This window comes from Rana temporaria, chromosome 9, assembly GCF_905171775.1.
Source record: "Rana temporaria chromosome 9, aRanTem1.1, whole genome shotgun sequence".
Lineage (NCBI taxonomy): Eukaryota > Metazoa > Chordata > Amphibia > Anura > Ranidae > Rana > Rana temporaria.
This window is the reverse complement of record NC_053497.1, coordinates 13574847-13598293: the sequence shown is the minus strand read 5'-3', so window position 1 is coordinate 13598293 and position 23447 is coordinate 13574847. Positions and strand designations below refer to the sequence as shown.

At 44.5% G+C, this 23447-nt stretch overlaps 1 protein-coding gene across 3 annotated transcripts in view; it reads right to left on the bottom strand.

Annotated features, from left to right (window-relative positions):
• Positions 1 to 23447, bottom strand: part of NHSL2 (NHS like 2) — a 166862-nt gene that overhangs the window by 29753 nt on the left and 113662 nt on the right. For all 3 annotated transcript variants that reach the window (XM_040322827.1, XM_040322824.1, XM_040322826.1), the window contains exon 2: positions 10818 to 10955. In XM_040322827.1, the coding sequence (XP_040178761.1) occupies positions 10818 to 10955 (138 nt within the window). The remainder of the gene's footprint in view (positions 1 to 10817; positions 10956 to 23447) is intronic.

Here is a 23447-nt window from a genome sequence, read left to right as displayed (position 1 = left end):
CATGCGCTAAATGACGTCGCAACGACGTCATTTTTTTTAACTTGCGTCCATCCCGATTCACGGACGACTTACGCAAAAAAAAAAAAAAATTTAAATTAAACGCGGGAATGATGGCCATACTTAACATGGCAAATCTTTCTATACGCCGCAAAACACCAGCTTTAACTATACGCCGGAAAAAGCCGACTAGAGACGACGTAAGAGAATGCGACGGCCGCGCGTACCTTCGTGGATCGTCGGAAATAGCTAATTTGCATACCCGACACGGAAAATGACGCGAACTCCACCCAGCGGACGCCGAAGTATTGCATCTACGATCCGAAGGCGTACGAAGCCGCGCGCCTGTCGGATCTTACCCAGATGCCGTCGTATCTTGGTTTGAGGATTCAAACTAAAGATACGACGCCGGAAATTTGAAAGTACGCCGGCGTATCAGTAGATACGCCGGCGTACTCGCTCTGTGGATCTGGCCCCATGTCGTTATTCCATTCTTTTTTTCTCCACCCCCATGTATATATCTTTATAAGCATAATAAATTCACAAATAAATAATCCAACAAAAGTATAATGAAAACACTAGCTGCTCTTTTTTTTTCTTTTTTCTTCGGTGCAGCAGCATCTGGGTGGCAACAACAGGAAAGCTGATGATGAAGATAAAAATAGAATTTCTTTTTCTTGTGTCACTGCAGTGTGAGAGCATCAGGAGTAGAAGCCAGGGGCCGGGATATCAGTGACAATGCCAGGCAGGGGACAGCAGCAATTTTATAAATCTTTTCTTACTTCAAAAATCATCCAATTGTTGTCTGCCATCTCCTATAGAGTATGTATAGGGTTGTCCTTATGTTTTGTATGTGTTTATATAAACAGGCAGGGCGGGGCGGGGGAGTGACAATCCTGGTGATGCATCTCAGTAGGAAAAATTTAGATTTCTAATTCCCCTAAAATTTCAGCAATTTCAGAGATTAAATGTTGCCATTTCCACAAATTGGAGTCAATGAGGAAGGCAAAATTAAAGTGGTCTTTTGAAGGTTTTTAAGAATTTTATATGGCTCCGAAACAATCCTTAACCGGTAATTTTAATAAAAATATCCCCTTATTCGCATATTATTTTATCATAGTATTTATCATATTATTTTATTATATTATTTATCATGTTATTCTAAATAAAATAAAAAATATATATAATTTTTATTATTATTATTGTTATTATTTTTTTATTATTAATAATCATACTAATATCAATATTATTTGATATTATTTATTTATTTATATGATTTATCATATTAAAGCGGGAGTTCACCCGAAAAAAAATATTTAACCTTAGATTGATGCTCATTTTGTCAATGGGAATCGGGTGTTTTTTTTTAAATCGAAGCCGTACTTACCGTTGTAGAGAGCGATCTTCTCCGCCGCTTCCAGGTATGGTCTTCGGGGACTGGGCGTTCCTATTTGATTGACAGGCTTCCGACAGGCTTCCGACGGTCGCATACATCGCGTCACGAGTAGCCGAAAGAAGCCGAACGTCGGTGCGGCTCTATACGGCGCGTGCGCACCGACGTTCGGCTACTTTCGGAAAATCGTGACGCGATGTATGCGACCATCGGAAGCCTGTCGGAAGCCTGTCAATCAAATAGGAACGCCCAGTCCCGCAGCCCATACCCGGAAGCGGCGGAGAAGATCTATCTCTAAAACGGTAAGTACTGCTTCGATTTAAAAAAAAATACCCGATTCACCTTGACAAAATGAGCCTCAATCTAATGTTAAAAATTAAGTTTTTGGGTGAACCTCCACTTTAACATACTGTTTTATATTATCATTATATTCTTAATTATCATTAATCATAATAATATCAGTATTATTTGATATTATTTATATTATTTATCATATTATTTTATTTTAACATCATATTATTATTATTATTATTATTATTATTATTATTATTATTAATAATAATAATAATAATAATAATAATAATAATAATTGTATATTTATTATTATGATTAAAAAGAAGAGGAAAAAGAAGAAGAAGATATTTGATATTTTTTTAAATGATCATACTATTTTATCATATTATTTATCATATTATCATACTATTTTATATTATCATTATATTCTTAATTATTATTAATAATAATAATATCAGTATTATTTGATATTATTTTTTATTTATATTATTTATCATATTATTTTATTTTAACATCATATAATAATAATAATTGTATATTTATAATTATGATTAAGAAGAAGAGGAAAAAGAAGAAAAAGATATTTGATATTATTTTTTTTAAATAATCATACTATTTTATCATAATATTTATCATATTATCATACTATTTTATATTATCATTATATTCTTAATTATTATTATTATTAATAATAATAATAATAATAATAATAATAATAATAATAGTATTATTTGATATTATTTTTTATGTATATTATTTATCATATTATTTTATTTTAACATCATATTATTATTATTATTATTATTATTATTATTATTAATAATAATAATAATAATAATAATAATAATAATAATAATAATAATAATAATAATAATAATTTTATATTTATTATTATGATTAAATAGAAGAGATTTGATATATATTTTTTAAATGATCATACTATTTTATCATAATATTTATCATATTACCATACTATTTTATATTATCATTAAATGTTTGTCCCTTGTCCCAGGCTTTCTGGGATAAATCCATTATCCTCTTCGAGGCCATGCAGTGAAATCAGATACAGGGAAGATGAAAATCTTATCTGTCTATCTCTCTATCTATCTATCTATCTATCTATCTATCTATCTATCTATCTATCTATCTATCTATCTATCTATCTATATACATTATATAAGTGTACTTAGCAACGAAATCAGTAAATATTTTAAAAAGGAAAAATGTAACTTCCTGTTTTCCGTATCTGATGAAGGGCTGACTGCGGGGATCGCTCACTGTCAGCACAATTCTTCCTAACTCTGGAGGAAATCATTGTATAGTATTAACGCCCAAAATGAGAACACAGAACCTACACTGACAATCTCATAAGAAGTAATATAAAGATCTTGCAGTGAAGCTGCCTACTATTATGGACACAAAAGTAGATCGTCCTCCTTCCAAACATATGTTCTCTATTATATCTGACCTCGGGCCTCCCCTTCAGTGTTGCACAGTTGTTCTGGCTCCTCTCCTGGACTGAAATGCCTCACAGGCCCGGCCGGCCCCCCTCTCATTTAAAAAAAATAAAAAAATAAATTGCATTACACCTGTAAGGGGCCCGATGGTCCCCAGGGAAATCCCCCCCGCCCCACTTATTATGTTGCGTCAGGAGAGAAGAGATTACACCCCCCCCCCCAGAGTTCTCTGCTGCTCCAGGGGGGCCCTGCCTAAAGCTGTGTAAGGGGCCCCAAAATTTGTGATGGCTGCCCTGTATACACCCATGGCATAGGGAGTGCCGCTGTTAAAATGCAACAGGAAAAATTAATGTAGGGCTTGTAGGCACTGGCAGCAGATGTAAACCCTTACTGAATGTCATGTAGGTGGAAAGCTGGCAGGGATGGACTGGCCATTGGGACTACAGGGAGTTTCCCGGTGGGCCGATGGCTCAGTGGGCTGGCTTCAGTGACAGCGGACCGCCGCCCCCCTCCGCTCCTCTGTCTTTCCCTTCCCGCAGCGCTCACCTCCTCTCCCTTCCTGCAGCGCTCACCTGGGGGGGAACAGAGAAGCAGGGGGAGGACCAGAGGAGCAGGGACGACGACAGAAGAGCATGGGGGAGGGGCAGGACAGCTGACTCAACAGCTATGGCCTGAGAGTTTCTCACTTCTGCCTAATCTTGTCCCATGGGGGGGGGGGGGGCACCAAACTGATTCTTTCCCCCGGGTGAAATAATGTCTAGCTTCCCCACTGGTACTGCCTATAAGAGTACCAGTACCAGCCGTTCTACTGTAATAAAGTAGAATGGCTAATGGCTAGTGAAGGGGGAGAGGGGGTGTGGGTGGCCGGGGGGGGGGTCCGGCCGCCATGGGAGAGACCTGTCAAAGTGGGCCAGTCTGGATGAAGTTCAGGGCCAAATTTTTGTCCCAGTCCAGCCCTGAAAGCTGGTGTGTGTGTGGGGATTGAAGGGTTTTTAACCTTTCATCCTTTGTTGCATCTCAGTACTGCAGCCTCTTTACAGTCTGTTCCTTTTCACATACACTACAGTGATAACAGGCTGTATGTGTTTTTTCACAGGGCATACTTCCTAATTATTGCTGAACAGTAAGCTGTATTGCACCCTTTATAAATGAGGCCTAAAATCATGTTACACCTGTCAGTTATGGTTCTCCTTGGCCCATCAGATAGAATAGGAAGGCTATAAACTTTAACAACAATGGAAAGAAATGAGTCACGCTGACGTAGCCAATAGTGTGCAATCTGGAAGCTGAATCAGGTTAAATGCTGACTGTCAGTTTGTGTCAGCTGTGCTGCATTCTCTTTGTAGGAAATCAATATAAAAGTAATTTTCTCGTTCTACCAAGGATCTTATGTGCTCCATATGAAGCTCTGGCATTGTACTCCGACTAATTGTCAAATAAAATCACATGTTAGAATTGTGTGCACCGTTCTGCCCCATGGCTTCTTTAAAGTCAGTAATGTACAAAGCACAGCAACCCATTACAAAGCAATCATCTGTCATTCTTCCAACTGCTCTGAATCAGTGTTACGACTACATAGCGGCTCCCACATCCATCTGGAGCTGGAGAGTAAGGGGGCCCGGTGTAGGATTCCTCCCTACCTTGCCAGAAGCCTCCTACGTGGTCTCAGGCCTCGTACAGACGAGCAGACATGTCCGATGAAAACGGTCCGCGGATCGTCTTCATCGGACATGTCTGCTGGGATCATTTGGTCTGATGTGTGTACACACCATCAGACCAAATTCCCCGCGGACAGAATACGCGGTGACATGGCGGCGACGATGACGCGGCGACGTGCGCGAACCCGGAAGTTCAATGCTTCCACGCATGCGTCAAATCACTTCGACGCCATGTGCGGGTTCTCGGGCCAGCGGGCATGTCCGATGAGTCGTACTGACCATCGGACATGTCCGACGGACAGGCTTCCAACGGACAAGTTTCTTAGCATGCTAAGAAACTTTTGTCCGCTGGAAACCTGTCCGCTAGGCCGGGAAACTGTCCGGTAGGCCGTACACACGGTCGGACATGTCCGCGGAAACTGGTCCGACGGACCAGTTTCAGCGGACATGTTCGGTCGTGTGTACAAGGCCTTAGGCAGCAGGTGGAGGCAGTGCATCAGTACTATGCATTGTGCCTTTGATTGAGATATGCTTAACTGACACTGCAAATGTTTTAGTTGTGCCGGGACCAGCCGAACTGAACCAGGGTTCCTCAGTTGTGGTTAATTGACTGCCCATTTGATAGTGTCTGCATAGTTCCAGGTCCAATGCCACTTGGCAGAGCCAGAGGCATGACTAAGCATTCTGACCACCAATGTAAGACCTATTCTTTCCAATGCAATGGGCATTCTACCTTCTGACCACCTATGTAAGGGGCATTCTTCGCACTGACCACCAATGCAAGGAGAATTTTTCCCACTGACCCCCAATGCAAGGGGCATTCTTCCCTCTGACCAACAATGTAAGGGGCATTCTTCCCACTAACATCTAATGTAAGAAGCATTATTCCCACTGATCATCAATGTAAGGGACATTCTTCTCACTGATCACCAATGTAAGGGACATTCTTCCCACTGATCACCAATGTAAGGAACATTCTTCCCACTGATCACCAATGTAAGGAACATTCTTCCCTCTGATCACCAATGTAAGGGACATTCTTCTCACTGATCACCAATGTAAGGGACATTCTTCCCACTGATCACCAATGTAAGGGACATTCTTCCCACTGATCACCAATGTAAGGAACATTCTTCCCACTGATCACCAATGTAAGGAACATTCTTCTCACTGATCACCAATGTAGGGGACATTCTTCCCACTGATCACCAATGTAAGGAACATTCTTCCCACTGATCACCAATGTAAGGGACATTCTTCCCACTGATCACCAATGTAAGGAACATTCTTCCCATTGGCCACCAATGTAAGGAACATTCTTCCCACTGATCACCAATGTAAGGAACATTCTTCTCACTGATCACCAATGTAAGGAACATTCTTCCCACTGATCACCAATGTAAGGGACATTCTTCCCACTGACCCCCAATGCAAGGGGCATTCTTCCCTCTGACCAACAATGTAAGGGGCATTCTTCCCACTAACATCTAATGTAAGAAGTAGGGTTGTCCCGATACCACTTTTTTAGGACCGAGTACAAGTACCGATACTTTTTTTCATGTAGTCGCCGATACCGAATACCGATACTTTTTTTAAATGTCATGTGACAGTTTTCAAACCACAATACAGACTAAGGATATTTTCTTTAGAATTATGAAGAACTCTAACTCAAGACATTATAAAAGAATAAAAATGAGTAATAATGAATAAAAATGTTTTATTTGCTTGTCACGCAGTAGTAAAAAACTCAAAGAATTTTCATAGAACATGTTGATAAATACAAAAAAAGTATTCTATTTAGGTATCGGGAGCATTTGCGCGAGTACGAGTACTCCCGCAAATACTCGGTATCGGTCCCGATACCGATACTAGTATCGGTATCTGGACAACCCTAGTAAGAAGCATTATTCCCACTGATCACCAATGTAAGGAACATTCTTCCCACTGATCACCAATGTAAGGAACATTCTTCTCACTGACCACCAATGTAAGGAACATTCTTCCCACTGATCACCAATGTAAGGAACATTCTTCCCACTGATCACCAATGTAAGGGACATTCTTCCCACTGATCACCAATGTAAGGAGCATTCTTCTCACTGATCACCAATGTAAGGGACATTCTTCCCACTGATCACCAATGTAAGGAACATTCTTCCCACTGATCACCAATGTAAGGGACATTCTTCCCACTGATCACCAATGTAAGGAACATTCTTCTCACTGATCACCAATGTTAGGAACATTCTTCCCACTGATCACCAATGTAAGGAGCATTCTTCTCACTGATCACCAATGTAAGGAACATTCTTCCCACTGATCACCAATGTAAGGAACATTCTTCCCACTGACCACCAATGTAAGGAACATTCTTCCCACTGATCACCAATGTAAGGAACATTCTTCTCACTGATCACCAATGTAAGGGACATTCTTCCCACTGATCACCAATGTAAGGAACATTCTTCTCACTGATCACCAATGTAAGGGACATTCTTCCCACTGATCACCAATGTAAGGAACATTCTTCTCACTGATCACCAATGTAAGGAACATTCTTCTCACTGATCACCAATGTAACGAACATTCTTCCCACTGATCACCAATGTAAGGAACATTCTTCTCACTGATCACCAATGTAAGGAACATTCTTCCCACTGATCACCAATGTAAGGAACATTCTTCTCACTGATCACCAATGTAAGGGACATTCTTCCCACTGATCACCAATGTAAGGAACATTCTTCTCACTGATCACCAATGTAAGGAACATTCTTCTCACTGATCACCAATGTAACGAACATTCTTCCCACTGATCACCAATGTAAGGGACATTCTTCCCACTGATCACCAATGTAAGGAACATTCTTCCCACTGATCACCAATGTAAGGAGCATTCTTCTCACTGATCACCAATGTAAGGAACATTCTTCCCACTGATCACCAATGTAAGGGACATTCTTCCCACTGATCACCAATGTAAGGAACATTCTTCTCACTGATCACCAATGTTAGGAACATTCTTCCCACTGATCACCAATGTAAGGAGCATTCTTCTCACTGATCACCAATGTAAGGAACATTCTTCCCACTGATCACCAATGTAAGGAACATTCTTCCCACTGACCACCAATGTAAGGAACATTCTTCCCACTGATCACCAATGTAAGGAACATTCTTCTCACTGATCACCAATGTAAGGGACATTCTTCCCACTGATCACCAATGTAAGGAACATTCTTCTCACTGATCACCAATGTAAGGGACATTCTTCCCACTGATCACCAATGTAAGGAACATTCTTCTCACTGATCACCAATGTAAGGAACATTCTTCTCACTGATCACCAATGTAACGAACATTCTTCCCACTGATCACCAATGTAAGGGACATTCTTCCCACTGATCACCAATGTAAGGAACATTCTTCCCACTGATCACCAATGTAAGGAGCATTCTTCCCACTGATCACCAATGTAAGGAGCATTCTTCTCACTGATCACCAATGTAAGGAGCATTCTTCCCACTGATCACCAATGTAAGGAACATTCTTGCTGTTGGTGATTCATCAACAGCAACCACCCTGATAGAAACTGCTGGCATTTTGTTAGACACCATGGACATGTTGTTGGGCGGTAATGGGGATTTCTGACACATACCGTATTTATCGGCGTATACCGCGCACTTTTTTGCCCTGAAAATCAGGGCAAAATCGTGGGTGCGCGATATACGCCGATACACGCTTTCCCGCGCCAAGTTTGAATACTGCGCCGGCATATACCGAGCGCAGTACATTAGTGTATAGTCGGGCAGTCTCGGCTCCTCTCGCGCTGACGTCCTTGACGTACAGGACGTGAGCGCGAGTGTAGCCGAGCCTGCCCGACTATACACGAGTGTACTGCGCTCGGTATATGCCGGCGCAGTATTCAAACTCGGCGCGGGAAACGAGCGGGGAGGACGCCGTAGAAGGACGCCGGACCCGACGAAGAGGACACCCGAAGCCGCAGACGGACGCCGGACCCGACGAGGCCGCCGATGGACGCCGCGCAAGACACCAAACTGTAAGTACAAAAATATTTTTTCCACAGGAATTTCGGGGCAACTTTAGGGGTGCGCGCTATACGCGGGAGCGCGCTATACCCCAATAAATACGGTATCTATAGACTATTAGGATTTTTAATATACTGTATAATTAAACATGGATTGCCTACAGGGCCTTATAAAGAATAACCCTGTCAGTGTGTAGATTGGAAAACTTTGAGGCAAAGTCCTCAGCAATGGAGTCCATGCAAGGGCGTACCTACAGGGGTCACATGGGGTTGTTATTGGGGTCCCATGCAGCTCCCATGTACACTTGCATAAGAGGGCGTCAGGGTGGCGGCATGTAGAGGAACCAATCCCTCCATGTAGCTGCTGAATGCCCATGTCTTCTCCTCTCCCTCCTGCAGACATTCAGCGACTACAGGGGGAAATGGAGGCCATCAGTTTCTCCACATGCTGACCCTGCCGCCTCCTTGTCCTGCTGCTTCAAGCCCCTGTGTCCATCCCTGCCCCCATCCTCACCCCCCTTTCATCTCCCCCCAGCTGCTGCAGAGGATCTGCCATATTTGGAAGCAGGGAAGGATCCGGTAAATGTGTAATTTACCAGCCCCTTCCTTGTCTGAATGAATAGAGTCAGTGATCAGTACTGATCACTGACTATTTTTTTATATTATTCATGTATAGCTGTACAGGGCTATTCCTGTTCATTCATTCTGTAGAGCTAAGACTGCAGAGAAAAGGACTGATAAATCTGTCCTCTGTCCCTTTCTTTGTCCCTTTAGTGAGACATCAGGGGTCTGTTTAGACCCCTGATATTTCACCAAAGCCCCCAATGGGGGGTTCTAAAAAAAATACGTAAAGAACATAATAAGCAATTGAATTCTAAAAGAAATAATTAAAAATAAAACAGCAAAAATAAAAAACTACTGACACCTGTGGCGGAACTACCAAGGTCACAAAGGTCACACTTGGGACTGGTCTCTGGAGTGCTGCCACTGTGGGGGAACCCCAAGACGGAAGAAAGGTGGTACACTGAGGGACCGTAATAAGGGTCCCACGATGTCAGTAAAGGGCTTTTATATCACTGGGAAGGGCCCTGATCGGTGGTTTAGAAGAAGCACGCCAGACGTGTGAAACATGTCACTTTTTGCCCCTGCCATTGCTTTTTGTCTCCTGATTTTATATCCTCAATAAACTTTTCTATTTTTGCATCTAATATGGGAGTGCTGCCATCCTATTTTTGTATATCGGGGGGCCCTTCATGGTTTCTTGCACCAAGGCCCTGAAGGTTCTAGTTTTGCCTCTAAAGTCCATGGTTTAGAGCAGGGATCCTCAAACTACGGCCCTCCAGCTGTTGTGGAACTACACATCCCATGAGGCATTGTAAAACTCTGACATTTACAGACATGACTAGGCATGATGGGAATTGTAGTTCCTGAACAACTGGAGGGCCATAGTTTGAAGACCCATGGTTTAGAGGGAGAAGCAATGTAGGGTGCTGGGCTATCTTGTTGAGCAGTGCTGCATGTGTCAACAAGCACCACGCTGATAGAGGTAGCAGAGCAGAGGGATAACACCAGTACAAGGACAGGTTCAACTAGCGCCCAGAACAAGGATGTGCCCTGGGCACATATTCCTCCTGCCCATCCCATGTCTGGATAACACCATCGATCTGTAGCTATTCTTTCATTGTCCGGTTAGCAGGTTGAGGGTGGAGAGATGACACCACTGTATTTCTTAACTGTAACAGGGAAAGTGGTATCATCAACAAGGCAGTGCTAGTGTATAACTGGAGACTGGATGGACAAAAATGCAAATCCTTTGGCAGGTAAACCAGTTCTCCACATATGTATTTCACTTTTTTCCTGGAGTTTGCACTTTCAATTAAACTTTCTTGGAAAGGGTATACAAGCCGTTTACATGTTCTATATGTACAGTATGTGTTTCCTGTAAAAGATATACAGGCGCACTTCCCTACCTTGCAGTAAGCTCTGTAGGTTGAGTTCAGCCTCCTGATGAAGCTCCTCTACACAAGGAGGCCGCTTAGAGGTCAGAAACACGTTCACAGGTTGCTGCTGCCAGTTGCTCAGCTTGGCGTGGTCCACAGCAGGTGCAGCTGCAGGAAAAAGGAGAACATACAAAGGTTAGCTGACAGCTCATAACTACAATGAATATTGTCCCTATCACTCATCAACAGGCTTAGAATGTATTTATAACTTGTATATATACCGTAGGTTTATTGGCTTTATTGGCGGACTCCCATAAACAAAACCTTATACATCATTAAAAGCACATCATTAAAACAAAATATTTTATGATATAAACATTCATAATAGAAATGCCTGTATCTCAAAATAACAAGAAAAATAAATAAATAGCCCATATAAAGGTAAAAAAAACTAAAACAAAGCCAGCATTTGCGGAAATATTCAACTTCACTCCGGAGATTTTTTTCTGCCACTAGATGCCCTCAGTCTGATGCCCTTGACCCACCCTCAACCCGTGACTGTACATAGTTACACAGTTAGTCAGGTTGAAAAAAGACACCATTCCATCCAGTTCAACCATAAAAAAAATATATATATATATCTATACATCGTACAATCCCATATACCCAATTCTATACCCACAGTTGATCCAGAGGAAGGTAAAAAACCCCAGCGGAGCATGATCCAATTTGCTACAGCAGGGGGAAAAAAATATTTTATGATCCCCCGCAATTGGATTTTCCCTGGATCAATTTTACCTATAAATGTTAGTACTCAGTTATATTACTGTATGTACATTTAGGAAAGTATCCAGACCTTTCTTAAAGCAATCTACTGAGCTGGCCAGAACCACCTCTGGAGGGAGTCTATTCCACATTTTCACAGCTCTTACTGTGAAGAAACCTTTCCGTACAGTGAAAGGAGAAGCAGCACAGTGATGAGCATCTGAGATCTCAGCAGGAAGAATGTCCCTTACATTGGTGATCAGTGGGAACAATTTCCCTTACATTGGTGATCAGTGGGAAGAATGTCCTTACATTGGTGATCAGTGGGAAGAATGGTCCTTACATTGGTGATCAGTGGGAAGAATGTCCCTTACATTGGTGATCAGTGGAAAAAATGTCCCTTACATTGGTGATCAGTGGGAAGAATGTCCTTACATTGGTGATCAGTGGGAAGAATGGTCCTTACATTGGTGATCAGTGGGAAGAATGTCCTTACATTGGTGATCAGTGGGAAGAATGTCCCTTACATTGGTGATCAGTGGGAAGAATGTTCCTTACATTGGTGATCAGTGGGAAGAATGTTCCTTACATTGGTGATCAGTGGGAAGAATGTCCCTTACATTGGTGATCAGTGAGAAGAATGTTCCTTACATTGGTGATCAGTGAGAAGAATGTTCCTTATATTGGTGATCAGTGGGAAGAATGTTCCTTACATTGGTGGCCAGTAGGAAGGATGCCCCTTACATTAGTGGTCACTGGTCAGTGGCAAGAATGCCTCCTACATTGGTGGTCTGTGAGAAGAATGTCCCTTACATTGGTGATCAGTGAGAAGAATGTCCCTTACATTGGTGGTCTGTGAGAAGAATGCTCCTTACATTGGTGATCAGTGGGAAGAATGTCCCTTACATTGGTGATCAGTGAGAAGAATGTCCCTTACATTGGTGATCAGTGAGAAGAATGTTCCTTACATTGGTGATCAGTGAGAAGAATGCCCCTTACATTGGTGATCAGTGAGAAGAATGTTCCTTACATTGGTGATCAGTGAGGAGAATGTCCCTTACATTGGTGATCAGTGAGGAGAATGTCCCTTACATTGGTGGTCAGTGGGAAGAATGTCCCTTACATTGGTGATCAGTGAGAAGAATGTTCCTTACATTGGTGATCAGTGGGAAGAATGTTCCTTACATTGGTGATCAGTGGGAAGAATGTCCCTTACATTGGTGATCAGTGGGAAGAATGTTCCTTACATTGGTGATCAGTGGGAAGAATGCTCCTTACATTGGTGATCAGTGAGAAGAATGCCCCTTACATTGGTGATCAGTGGGAAGAATTCTCCTTACATTGGTGATCAGTGGGAAGAATGTTCCTTACATTGGTGATCAGTGAGAAGAATGTCCCTTACATTGGTGATCAGTGGGAAGAATGTTCCTTACATTGGTGATCAGTGGGAAGAATGTTCCTTACATTGGTGATCAGTGAGAAGAATGTCCCTTACATTGGTGATCAGTGGGAAGAATGTTCCTTACATTGGTGATCAGTGAGAAGAATGTCCCTTACATTGGTGATCAGTGAGAAGAATGTTCCTTACATTGGTGATCAGTGAGAAGAATGCCCCTTACATTGGTGATCAGTGGGAAGAATTCTCCTTACATTGGTGATCAGTGGGAAGAATGTTCCTTACATTGGTGATCAGTGAGAAGAATGTTCCTTACATTGGTGATCAGTGAGAAGAATGTTCCTTACATTGGTGATCAGTGGGAAGAAGGAGGAGGACACACCCAAGGAGCTCTCTGAGAGATCCAACCTTTTTTCAAGCCTGGGCCTTGCCTGCTAGCTTGGCCCAGGAATAATGCCTGATCCTGGGGGAGGCCCTGGGACGGATCCCCCTGATGATACGGGGCCTAGTGAGGAGGAGGTGGTGCAGGATCTGACTGTGGGTCCAGGCCCTGGTGAGAATACGGATGTATTCAGACAAAAGGTAATCGATCGGTTTCGGGCGATCGGAAGAGCGGAGGAGAAACTTAAAAGTTTGAAAGCTGAACATAAAAACTTCAAAACCAAGTACTTCCAGGCCTGGAGTAAGAACCGTTCAGCCATGAAGCCTGAGCTACAAGAAATGGAGGAGAAAGTGAAGATACAATCTTTACTATTGGAGAAGTTAAAAGATAAAAGTGGAGCTTTTTCTGAAAAATTTAAAAATGAGAGGAGATTTGCCAGCCAGACCTCTGTGGATCAGCGGCAGTCGCAAGTTACAGACAACCCGGGTCCATCTGCCTCTGCTCCTCTCCCCCCATGTCAGGCTGGGGAATCGCCAGCGGCAACCAGCCAGGGGGTTGAGGGTCAACATGGCACCTTACGTTTCATCCAGCAGATGGAGTCACCCCTAAGGGCAGACGGGTCTGCTGGTGAGGCATCAGAAGTCGCTGTGGAGTCGCAGAGGGGTCGCACACCGGCATTGGTGGAGAAATCCCAGTGTACTGTGCAGCCGCTTTCCAACATGTCTGCCCCTCCGGCTGCAGTGAGTGGTGTCCCGGCTAAAGTGGACGGTGTCCCGGCTAAAGTGAGTGGTGTTTCTGCTGTGGAGAAATCCTCTGCAGACATGAAGGGAAAACCCCTGGCAGAGGTGTCACCAGTCCACCAGAGCAGTATGGATGGATCTACATCATGTGCCCTGCAAATGGATTCTGTTGTGACTGCTGGGATCTGTGGTTCTACAACCAAGATGGCTGCCAGCTCCAAAGAGCCTGTTTCAGCCTCACCTGGGCTGACTGATGCAGGTGGGGGAGGGGAGCAGCACAGTGCAGCAGGTGGAGTGGAAGCAGCGATGGAAGACTCCTGCACTGGTTCACCTGGTGCTGGATTAGAACAACCTTCACCCTGCTCAGTTGACAATCCTGCCCTGATGGAGAAGAATCTGCCTGGAGGTGAAGTATGTGTGGATACCGCTTTGAATGTGGACATGGCAAGAATTATTAATATGCCAGGAAAGAATGACCGTAATATTATTGATGAAGCAATGGATGTGGTGGGTGGTGGTGAAGGGGTTAACAATGACATTTTTCCTCCTGCTCAGCAGAGGAAAGACTCATCTGCCAAACGCACAACTGGACCCTCTGCAGGGAGGTTTGTGAACAACGGCAGCTATGCAGCAGTTTTGGGGAATCGCACCAAGGAGGGTGGGGGGAATGGTGCAAATGTTGGTGGTCACAATTTGGGGGGGTTTAGTGGGGGGATGGTTGGTGGGTATAAGCGGAGAAATGTGGTCCAGTTGAAGTGGGAGGGGGAGGGGACCCCACCAGTAAGGGGGAGGGTGGCAGAGTTGATCCTGGAAATGGGGTTCAAAGTCGCTGACATTTTTGCTTTGATTTGTCCCGTCGGGAGTATGGAATTTGATTTATCCTTTGTAAAGCCTGAGGGTCTGGATTTATTTTGGGAACGTTTTAGGGGGCGCAGGGACCTTCCGCAGTGGAATGGTTGGATGCCAAAGGTGGTTTCCAGGCAGCCTCTAATAAAATCAGTGACGATCCTCGTGCGTAATGAATCCATCCCAGAGGCTGATTTGGTAGTATGGTTACGCCGATATGGTGAGGTCCTCGCTCCACTGCGGAAGGTCCTTGATCAGCATGGGATATGGACAGGGGCCTGGACAGTGTCACTAAAATTGGGGGTACAGGGAAATATTGTTCAACATCTGCCCTGTTCAGCCTTTCTGGGGAGGGATAGGCTGACCATTTTTTACCAGGGTCAGCCTAAGGTGTGCAATAAATGTGGTGACAAGGGCCATTTTGCCTCCACCTGCACCCGCAAGAAATGCTCTTTGTGCCAGGAGCTTGGCCATTTGGCTAAAGACTGTACTGACATTCGGTGCAATTTGTGCCAAAAACTTGGTCACCCCTACAGTCAATGCCCGGAGGCATTACATAACCTGCCAGGGTTGGAGGCTGAGCTGCAGAGGCTGGATAAGGAGGATGAGGCCACTGAAACTCTTGTTGTCCCTCCTGTGTCTGAGACACCTGTTTCTGTTCCCCCTAGTGATGTGGTCCCTGAGTCTGTCCCTCCTGTGTCTGTGACATCTGTTTCTGTTCCCCCTAGTGATGTGGTCCCTGAGTCTGTCCCTTCTGTGTCTGTGACATCTGTTTCTGTTCCCCATAGAGATGTGGTCCCTAAATCTGTCCCTCCTGTCCCTAATCCGTCTATTCGTAGATCCTCCAGACTGGCGGAGGCTGCTGGGGGGGCAGGTTTAGCGGATCTTCCCACTCAGCCTCCAGTCCCTGCCCCTCGGCAGCGCAAGCGTGGTCAGGGGAATGTGGGGGTGCTGGATGGGGGTGGGGCTGATGGAAGGGTGTCCATACCCCATGTTTCACATTCCGTTGATGGGGATTCGGATGAGGAGGGGTGGGAGACGATCAGGAGGAAGAAAAAAAAGAAGAGAAAGGCTAGAAAACCAGTCGTCTCTTCCTCAGAGTCGGATCCAAGAGGGGTTCCCCTTGGTAACACCTTTTCTGTGTTGTCGGGTGATGAGATGTCTTTGTCTTCCTCTTTTTCATCTATGGATGAGGGGGAGTCACGTAGTTTGAAGAGAGCGGTTTCTGGTGATGAGAGTGTGGTGAAGGTCAAGAAACGACTACCCCAATCATCCTGATGGCAGTTCCCCCTCCGATAAAGGTGGCGACCATTAATGTCACCAGCATTAAATCTGCAAGAGCTCGTGATATGGCCTTATTTTTGCTCAGCGAGTTTGATGCCGAGATTTTATTTTTGCAAGAGACCTGGCTCCATACTTTGGCCGATGTCCATCTGGCAAAAAGGGAGTGGAGATGCGGTCCCTCCTTTTGGTCTCTTGCGGCTGAGCCCTGCAGCGGAGTTGCGGTACTTTTTAAAACCGATATGGTAACGTGCCGGCGGGTAATTGAGGTAGAAATAGGTAGATGCATGGTGTTGGACGTTTCTGTTAGGGGGCATGACCTGCGCCTGATCAATATCTATGGGCCGCAGTCAAGGTGGGGCAGGAAATGCCTCCTCACAGAGATCAAGCCCTTCCTTTTTACGTCCCAGCAGGTTGTCTTTGGAGGTGACTTTTTTTTTTGAAAATTTCTTTTTATTGAAAGTTTTTGTTGACATAACAAAACATACATTGCTTGGTAAAACACCAAGTAAACCGTTGGTCAACATGACCATGTGCATACAACAGAGCCATCGCAGATGGCAATAACCAATTGAACTCCCTCCCTCCCTCCCCCCCACTACTCAGTTCCCTCCCCCTGCGAAACATCAGCGCAGGGCTCCTCTGCAAGAAAAAGAGATTTGCACCTTGCTGAGTGTTCATCACTATTCATATTCCCGATGCACCGGAAGTCAGTCAATTGCAGGTATAGAAATGTATGCAGAATTCAGACTTTATTTACCTATTCACACTATCCAACCGTCTGATCAGATTCGTACCAGGCCCTCCATACCTTTTCAAATTTACCCACACAGCCCCGAGACAGGTATGTTGCCTTGTAATATGGAAGCATAGCATTCACCAGCCCTTTCCAAAATGCTATCTCTGGTGCCCCCGGACTCTTCCATTTTAGCAAAATAGCTTTTTTCCCATAAAATAGGAGTATGCTAAGTAACGTTCTATGCGCCCTGGATGGGACCACCTCCTCCACCAAGCCCAACAGACAAACACTGATTTCTCTAGGTATGGGTACCCCCAGCACTCCCTCTATGCAGGACGTGACCCCTGTCCAGAACTGCTGAATCTGTGGGCAATCCCAAAACACGTGGTGTGTGTCTGCTGGCGAAAAAGTGCACCTCCAACATTCAGGTGGCACCGACGGATAGATCACTGCCAGCCTGGCTGGGGTGTAGTAGCTTCTGTGCAGAAATTTAAACTGAATGAGTCTGTCTCGAGCCGCCACCAGATACTTAAACGGACGATCCCACATGTCATCCCACTCCTCCCCTTGTATACCAGGGATTTGGAGGTGACTTTAACACCATCATTAGGCCTGAAGACAGGAGAGGCTCCATAGACAGGCTGGGATACGATAGCGTTTTTCTTAGAGATATGGTGAGACAAGCAGGCCTGGTAGATGTGCATATTAAGCACTGCCCTGGCAGCACGGGATTCACATTTCAGAGAGGGAATAGTCAGAGTAGGATAGATAGGTTTTTTTTAAAGGAGAACTCTGCTTTCTCGGCTCCTTAGTTGAGGGCGGTGGAGTTCTCTGACCACTGTATGCTGTCTGTGACTCTGAATGCCTCGGACACTCCACCCAGGGGAAGGGGTACCTGGAAACTGAATTCGGCTCTCCTGGAAGATGTAGAGGTAAGACAATCCTTTGAGGATTTTTTTCAGGCACAGGTTTCTATTCTGGACTTTTGCAGCAGTAAGTCAGAGTGGTGGGAGCTTGTGAAACAAAGGGCAATTGGACTTTTCAAGGCCATAGGTAAGAAGAAGCAGCTTGGTATGTACATTGCCTACCAGCATTTGCGGAGGAAGCTTGATCGTCTTGTCTCGTATGGAGGAGATGCAGGGGAGATCTCTGAGGTGAAGTTTCTTCTTAGGAAGTGTCAATACGACCGGCGTGCCTCCTTGGTTCTGGAGAGGGATTATGGAAAATATCACTCGCCTGATCCTTACCAGAACTGTAAGCAAGGCATAGCAGTTAAGACGGTCATAGGCCTGAGGGATGGTACGGGTTCCCTGGTGAAGTCCAGATCAGGGATCCTGGAGATCTTCAGATCATATTACGCTGACCTTCTGGGAAGAAAGCACCTTTGTCGGGACAAGATGGAAAGCTTTCTGGATTCTACTCCAGGATTGGGAAATGGTACATTGCCTTTGATGGATTTGACAGAACCAATTTCAGCGGATGAGGTAGTTCATGCTATAGACAAGCTGGCTACCAAAAAATCGCCTGGGCCAGATGGGTTGACAGCTGAATTCTACAAGTGTTTTAAGTCCATTCTGGCTCCCTTTTTAGCAGAGGTTTATAACAGCTGTCTAGAAGAGGGTTCGCTCCCTCCCTCCATGAGGCGATCCGCTGTGATTCTTCTGTCAAAAGGTAAAGACCCCTCAATGATTGAGAACTGGCGCCCCATCAGTCTTCTCAATGTTGATAGAAAGATCTTGGCGAAGATTCTTTTTTGGCGCTTGTCGTCAGTGGCAGGCGATTTGTTGTCCAGTCATCAGCACTGCTCAGTCCAAGGTAGAAGCACCTTTTCAGCGATTTTAGCTGTCCGGGAGGCTTTGGAACGATGCAGGGCTGCTGGATGGAGAAAGTACTTGCTGGCACTTGATCAGGCGAAGGCTTTTGATAGAGTCAATCACGAGTACCTGTATTTGCTACTTGGCAGATACGGCCTGCAGGGGAGGTTTATAGATTGGCTGAAGACATTGTATAGAGGGGCTGAGAGCTTCCCACTGGTTAATGGTTGGGTTGGACGGCCTTTTGAGGTTGGCTCTGGTGTGCGCCAGGGATGTCCTCTGAGCCCCCTGCTATATGTATTCGCAATCGACCCCTTCATAAAAAGGCTAGAGTGTGGATCGTTGTGCGGGGTGCCTTTGGGCATTGCTGGTGTGCCGCCCTTGAAGGTCGTGGCCTACGCCGATGATGTGTCTGTTATTGTCTCTGGGACGGAGGAGGCGCAGGAGGTGGTCGCTATGATAGAGCAGTACACGGAGGCCTCTGGTTCTAAAGTCAACCATGAAAAGAGTGAAGTTTTCTGGATGGGTGAGGAGGGTGAAAGCTTCGAACTTCCGGATGCCTTCCCAGAGCCCCAGCAGGAAATTAAAGTGTTGGGCATCAAATTTGGTCCTGGTGACTATGGTCATCGAAATTGGGAAAGCAGGTTGGTGTGTGCCAATGCCAAAGTAGCAAGCTGGAAGAAATGGAGGCTTTCCTTGAGGGAGAGGGTTGACTTGATCAAAACGTACCTGGTCCCAATCTTTTTATATGTCAGCTTCGTCTGTATCTTGCCATCATCTCTCTATGCAAGGGTGTACAGCTGTTTTTTCCAACTGTTATGGGGAAATAGGCTAAACCTGATTAAACGCAATGTAACTTACCTGTCTAGGCGGGAGGGTGGCCTAGGAATGGTCAACCCAATAGTTTTCTTTTCTCTGCTCTTTTTAAAGTACAATCTTGGTAACATGCTAGCAGAGAACCCGCCGGGATGGGTGGGTATTTTTCAGTCTTGTTTTAGGCCTTTTCTGCGATGCTGGGAAGATGGCGGGCCAGTGAAAAGTCTGAGAGTCCAACATGGCAAGCTCCCGGCTTATGTTGCCCCATGTCTGAAAATACTTCGGCAGTGGCAGGTGACAGCGGAGGATATCAAGTCCCTCCCCAGGAAGCTTCTGGAGAAGAGAATTTTGAGCTCGGCTTTCAGTGTGTCACTGGCCTTAAGGGATTGCCCAGGCTCTGTAATGAGGGAGGGATTGCGTTTAATCAATTTAGAAAGAATCCCTCTGAAGTTTAGGGATCAAGCCTGGCTCGCTTTCCATGGAAGGCTCTATGTGAGAGGGAACCTGAAGAATCGCTCTGTGGATGATCGGGATTGTCCGAGAGCGGAGTGTGTTGGTAAAGTGGAGTCTATGGACCACTTTTTGCTGCAGTGTCCCTTTAACATAGAGGTGTATAAAAGGGTGGGGAGGGCTCTAGGCATTCCCTTTTTCTATCGCATGAGTTATGCGGATTGGGTGTACGGGGCATTCCCGACTCACTGGGATTTTGATTTCAATACACTTTTTCTAGTTAGTATAGTTGTCCGTTACTTCACATGGAATGCACGGTGTCAGATTACCCTGCGAAAGAAAGTCCTCTCTGTCGAGGTGGTGGTGCACGATATTCTGGGTGAGGTTGGGAAAATTCGGGGTCTTGAGAAGGGCAGGGAACCTCGGGCGGTCTGGAAAAGGGCGTGGAGGAATATCAGACCTGCCTTTGGTGAGCTGCCCGTCTCTGAGTGAGGAGTTCTTTTCCCTTTCTGTCTCTTTCACTCCCTTAGCTTTTGTTGGTTAGTATCTTTTTGAAGAAGGGCTGCATGCATAATGGGTGCGGGTTTGTTTCTTGACCTTGTAGGTTTGTCTGGTGTAGTGGTGTGAGTTGTAGTAGGATTTATTTCACCAGTGGTTACATGATTTTTGCTTTGCTGTAAAGTCTTTTGTTTGGGAGCAGATTTGCTATATTTATTTTCATTTATGTAAATATGTATATATTTATGTATTTTTTATATATAGTGATTTTATGCTTTTTGTTTGCAAGACTTTTAATAAACAAAATTGGGAAGAATGTTCCTTACATTGGTCATCAGTGGGAAGAATGTTCCTTACATTGGTTATCAGTGGGAAGAATGCCCCTTACATTGGTGGTCAGTGGGAAGAATGCCCCTTACATTGGTGGTCAGTGGGAAGAATGCCCCTTACATTGGTGGTCAGTGGGAAGAATGTTCCTTACATTGGTGATCAGTGGGAAGAATGCTCCTTACATTGGTGGTCAATGAGAAGAGTGCCCCCTTTACAATGGTGGTCAGAATGGAGCTCATGCAGTCATGCCACTGCCTCTGCCAAGTGGTGATGGACCTGCAACTATGAAGAGCCCCATGAGATGGGAGATCAATCGGCCATGGCTCAAGTAAGTCCTAACCAACTCTTGAGGATCCCTAAAGCCCTGTACACACGATCGGATATCTGATGGAATCTAATCCGATGGATTTTTTTTTCGTCGGATATCCGATGAAGCTGACTTTCATCAGACTTGCCTACACACCATCAGTCAAAAATCCGATCGTGGCATAACGCAGTGACGCACAACACTACGGCGAGCCGAAAAAAATGAAGTTCAATGGTTCCAAGCATGCGTTGACTTGATTCTGAGAATGCGTGGATTTTTGACCGATGGAGTTCCACACAGACGATCTGATTTTTCTATCGTTTTTTTATCCATAGGAAACAAACTATCTAAAGAACCCAAAACACCCCTCCCCCAGTCCAAAAAACACACCCTCTAAATAAATGGAAAAATGTATTTTAAAAAAAGAATACATAGTTGCTTTTTTTAAGCAAATTCCACCTAAACAGCTTAAGAAACAAAATTGAGGTTTGGCACAATATCGCCGATGAGGAAATCCTTAATTTCACTGAAAATGTAATTATGCCGAAATCATGCGGCTCGTCCCTACTACCGAGCATATGAAGAGTACGGTGAAGTAAAGGGGAGGTGGAGTACAAACAGATGGCCACTCTTTACTCTCATATGTTGTAGTATTGAAGTGTGGAGAAACGGCTTTCACAATCTTTCTGTTTCCTTCCTAAAACCGCCTTCCTGACACCTAGCAACACAAAAACACATACTTCCTCTTTTGCCTAAATAATGCATCAGAAGTCAAGCGAAAGGTTATTTGTTCATTCTACTTATCAACCGTTTTTATACCTAATGACACCTTGCATAGATGAGTGAGAAGAATGTTCCTTACATTGGTGATCAGTGAGAAGAATGTTCCTTACATTGGTGATCAGTGAGAAGAATGTCCCTTACATTGGTGATCAGTGGGAAGAATTCTCCTTACATTGGTGATCAGTGGGAAGAATGTTCCTTACATTGGTGATCAGTGGGAAGAATGTTCCTTACATTGGTGATCAGTGAGAAGAATGTTCCTTACATTGGTGATCAGTGGGAAGAATGTTCCTTACATTGGTGATCAGTGAGAAGAATGTTCCTTACATTGGTGATCAGTGGGAAGAATATTCCTTACATTGGTGATCAGTGAGAAGAATGTTCCTTACATTGGTGATCAGTGAGAAGAATGCTCCTTACATTGGTGATGAGTGAGAAGAATGTTCCTTACATTGGTGATCAGTGGAAAGAATGCTCCTTACATTGGTGATCAGTGGGAAGAATGTCCCTTACATTGGTGATCAGTGGGAAGAATGTTCCTTACATTGGTGATCAGTGAGAAGAATGTCCCTTACATTGGTGATCAGTGGGAAGAATGTTCCTTACGTTGGTGATCAGTGGGAAGAATGCTCCTTACATTGGTGATCAGTGGGAAGAATGCTCCTTACATTGGTGATCAGTGGGAAGAACGTCCCTTACATTGGTGATCAGTGGGAAGAATGTTCCTTACATTGGTGATCAGTGGGAAGAATGTCCCTTACATTGGTGATCAGTGGGAAGAATGTTACTTACATTGGTGATCAGTGGGAAGAATGTCCCTTACATTGGTGATTAGTGAGAAGAATGTTCCTTACATTGGTGATCAGTGGGAAGAATGGCCCTTACATTGGTGATCAGTGAGAAGAATGCTCCTTACATTGGTGATCAGTGAGAAGAATGCTCCTTACATTGGTGATCAGTGGGAAGAATGCTCCTTACATTGGTGATCAGTGAGAAGAATGCTCCTTACATTGGTGATCAGTGGGAAGAATGTTCCTTACATTGGTGATTAGTGAGAAGAATGTTCCTTACATTGGTAATCGGTGGGAAGGACATTTTTCCCACTGCCCCACCAATGTAAGGGGCATTCTTCCCCATGTCAGCACATTTCTACCCACTAGTCTATATCATGTGTCAATGGGTATAAATTGGGTATCAATGTGGTATTATACCCAATGACACATTGCATAGACTGGTGGGTGGAACTGTGCTTACATTGGTGGTAAGTGGAAGGAATAGTGAGCGTAGGGTTGGGAGGAATAGTGTCCTATTGTTGGTGTCAGTGGGAGGAATAGTGTCCCATCTTTGGTTTTAGTGAAAGGAATAGTGGCCATCTTTGGTGTTTGTGGAAGGAATAGTGGCCATTTTTGGTGTTAGTGGAAGGAATAGTGTCCCATCTTTGGTTATTATTGGAAGGAATAGTGCCCATCTTTGGTTTTAGTGGAGGGAATAGTGGCCATCTTTGGTGTTTGTG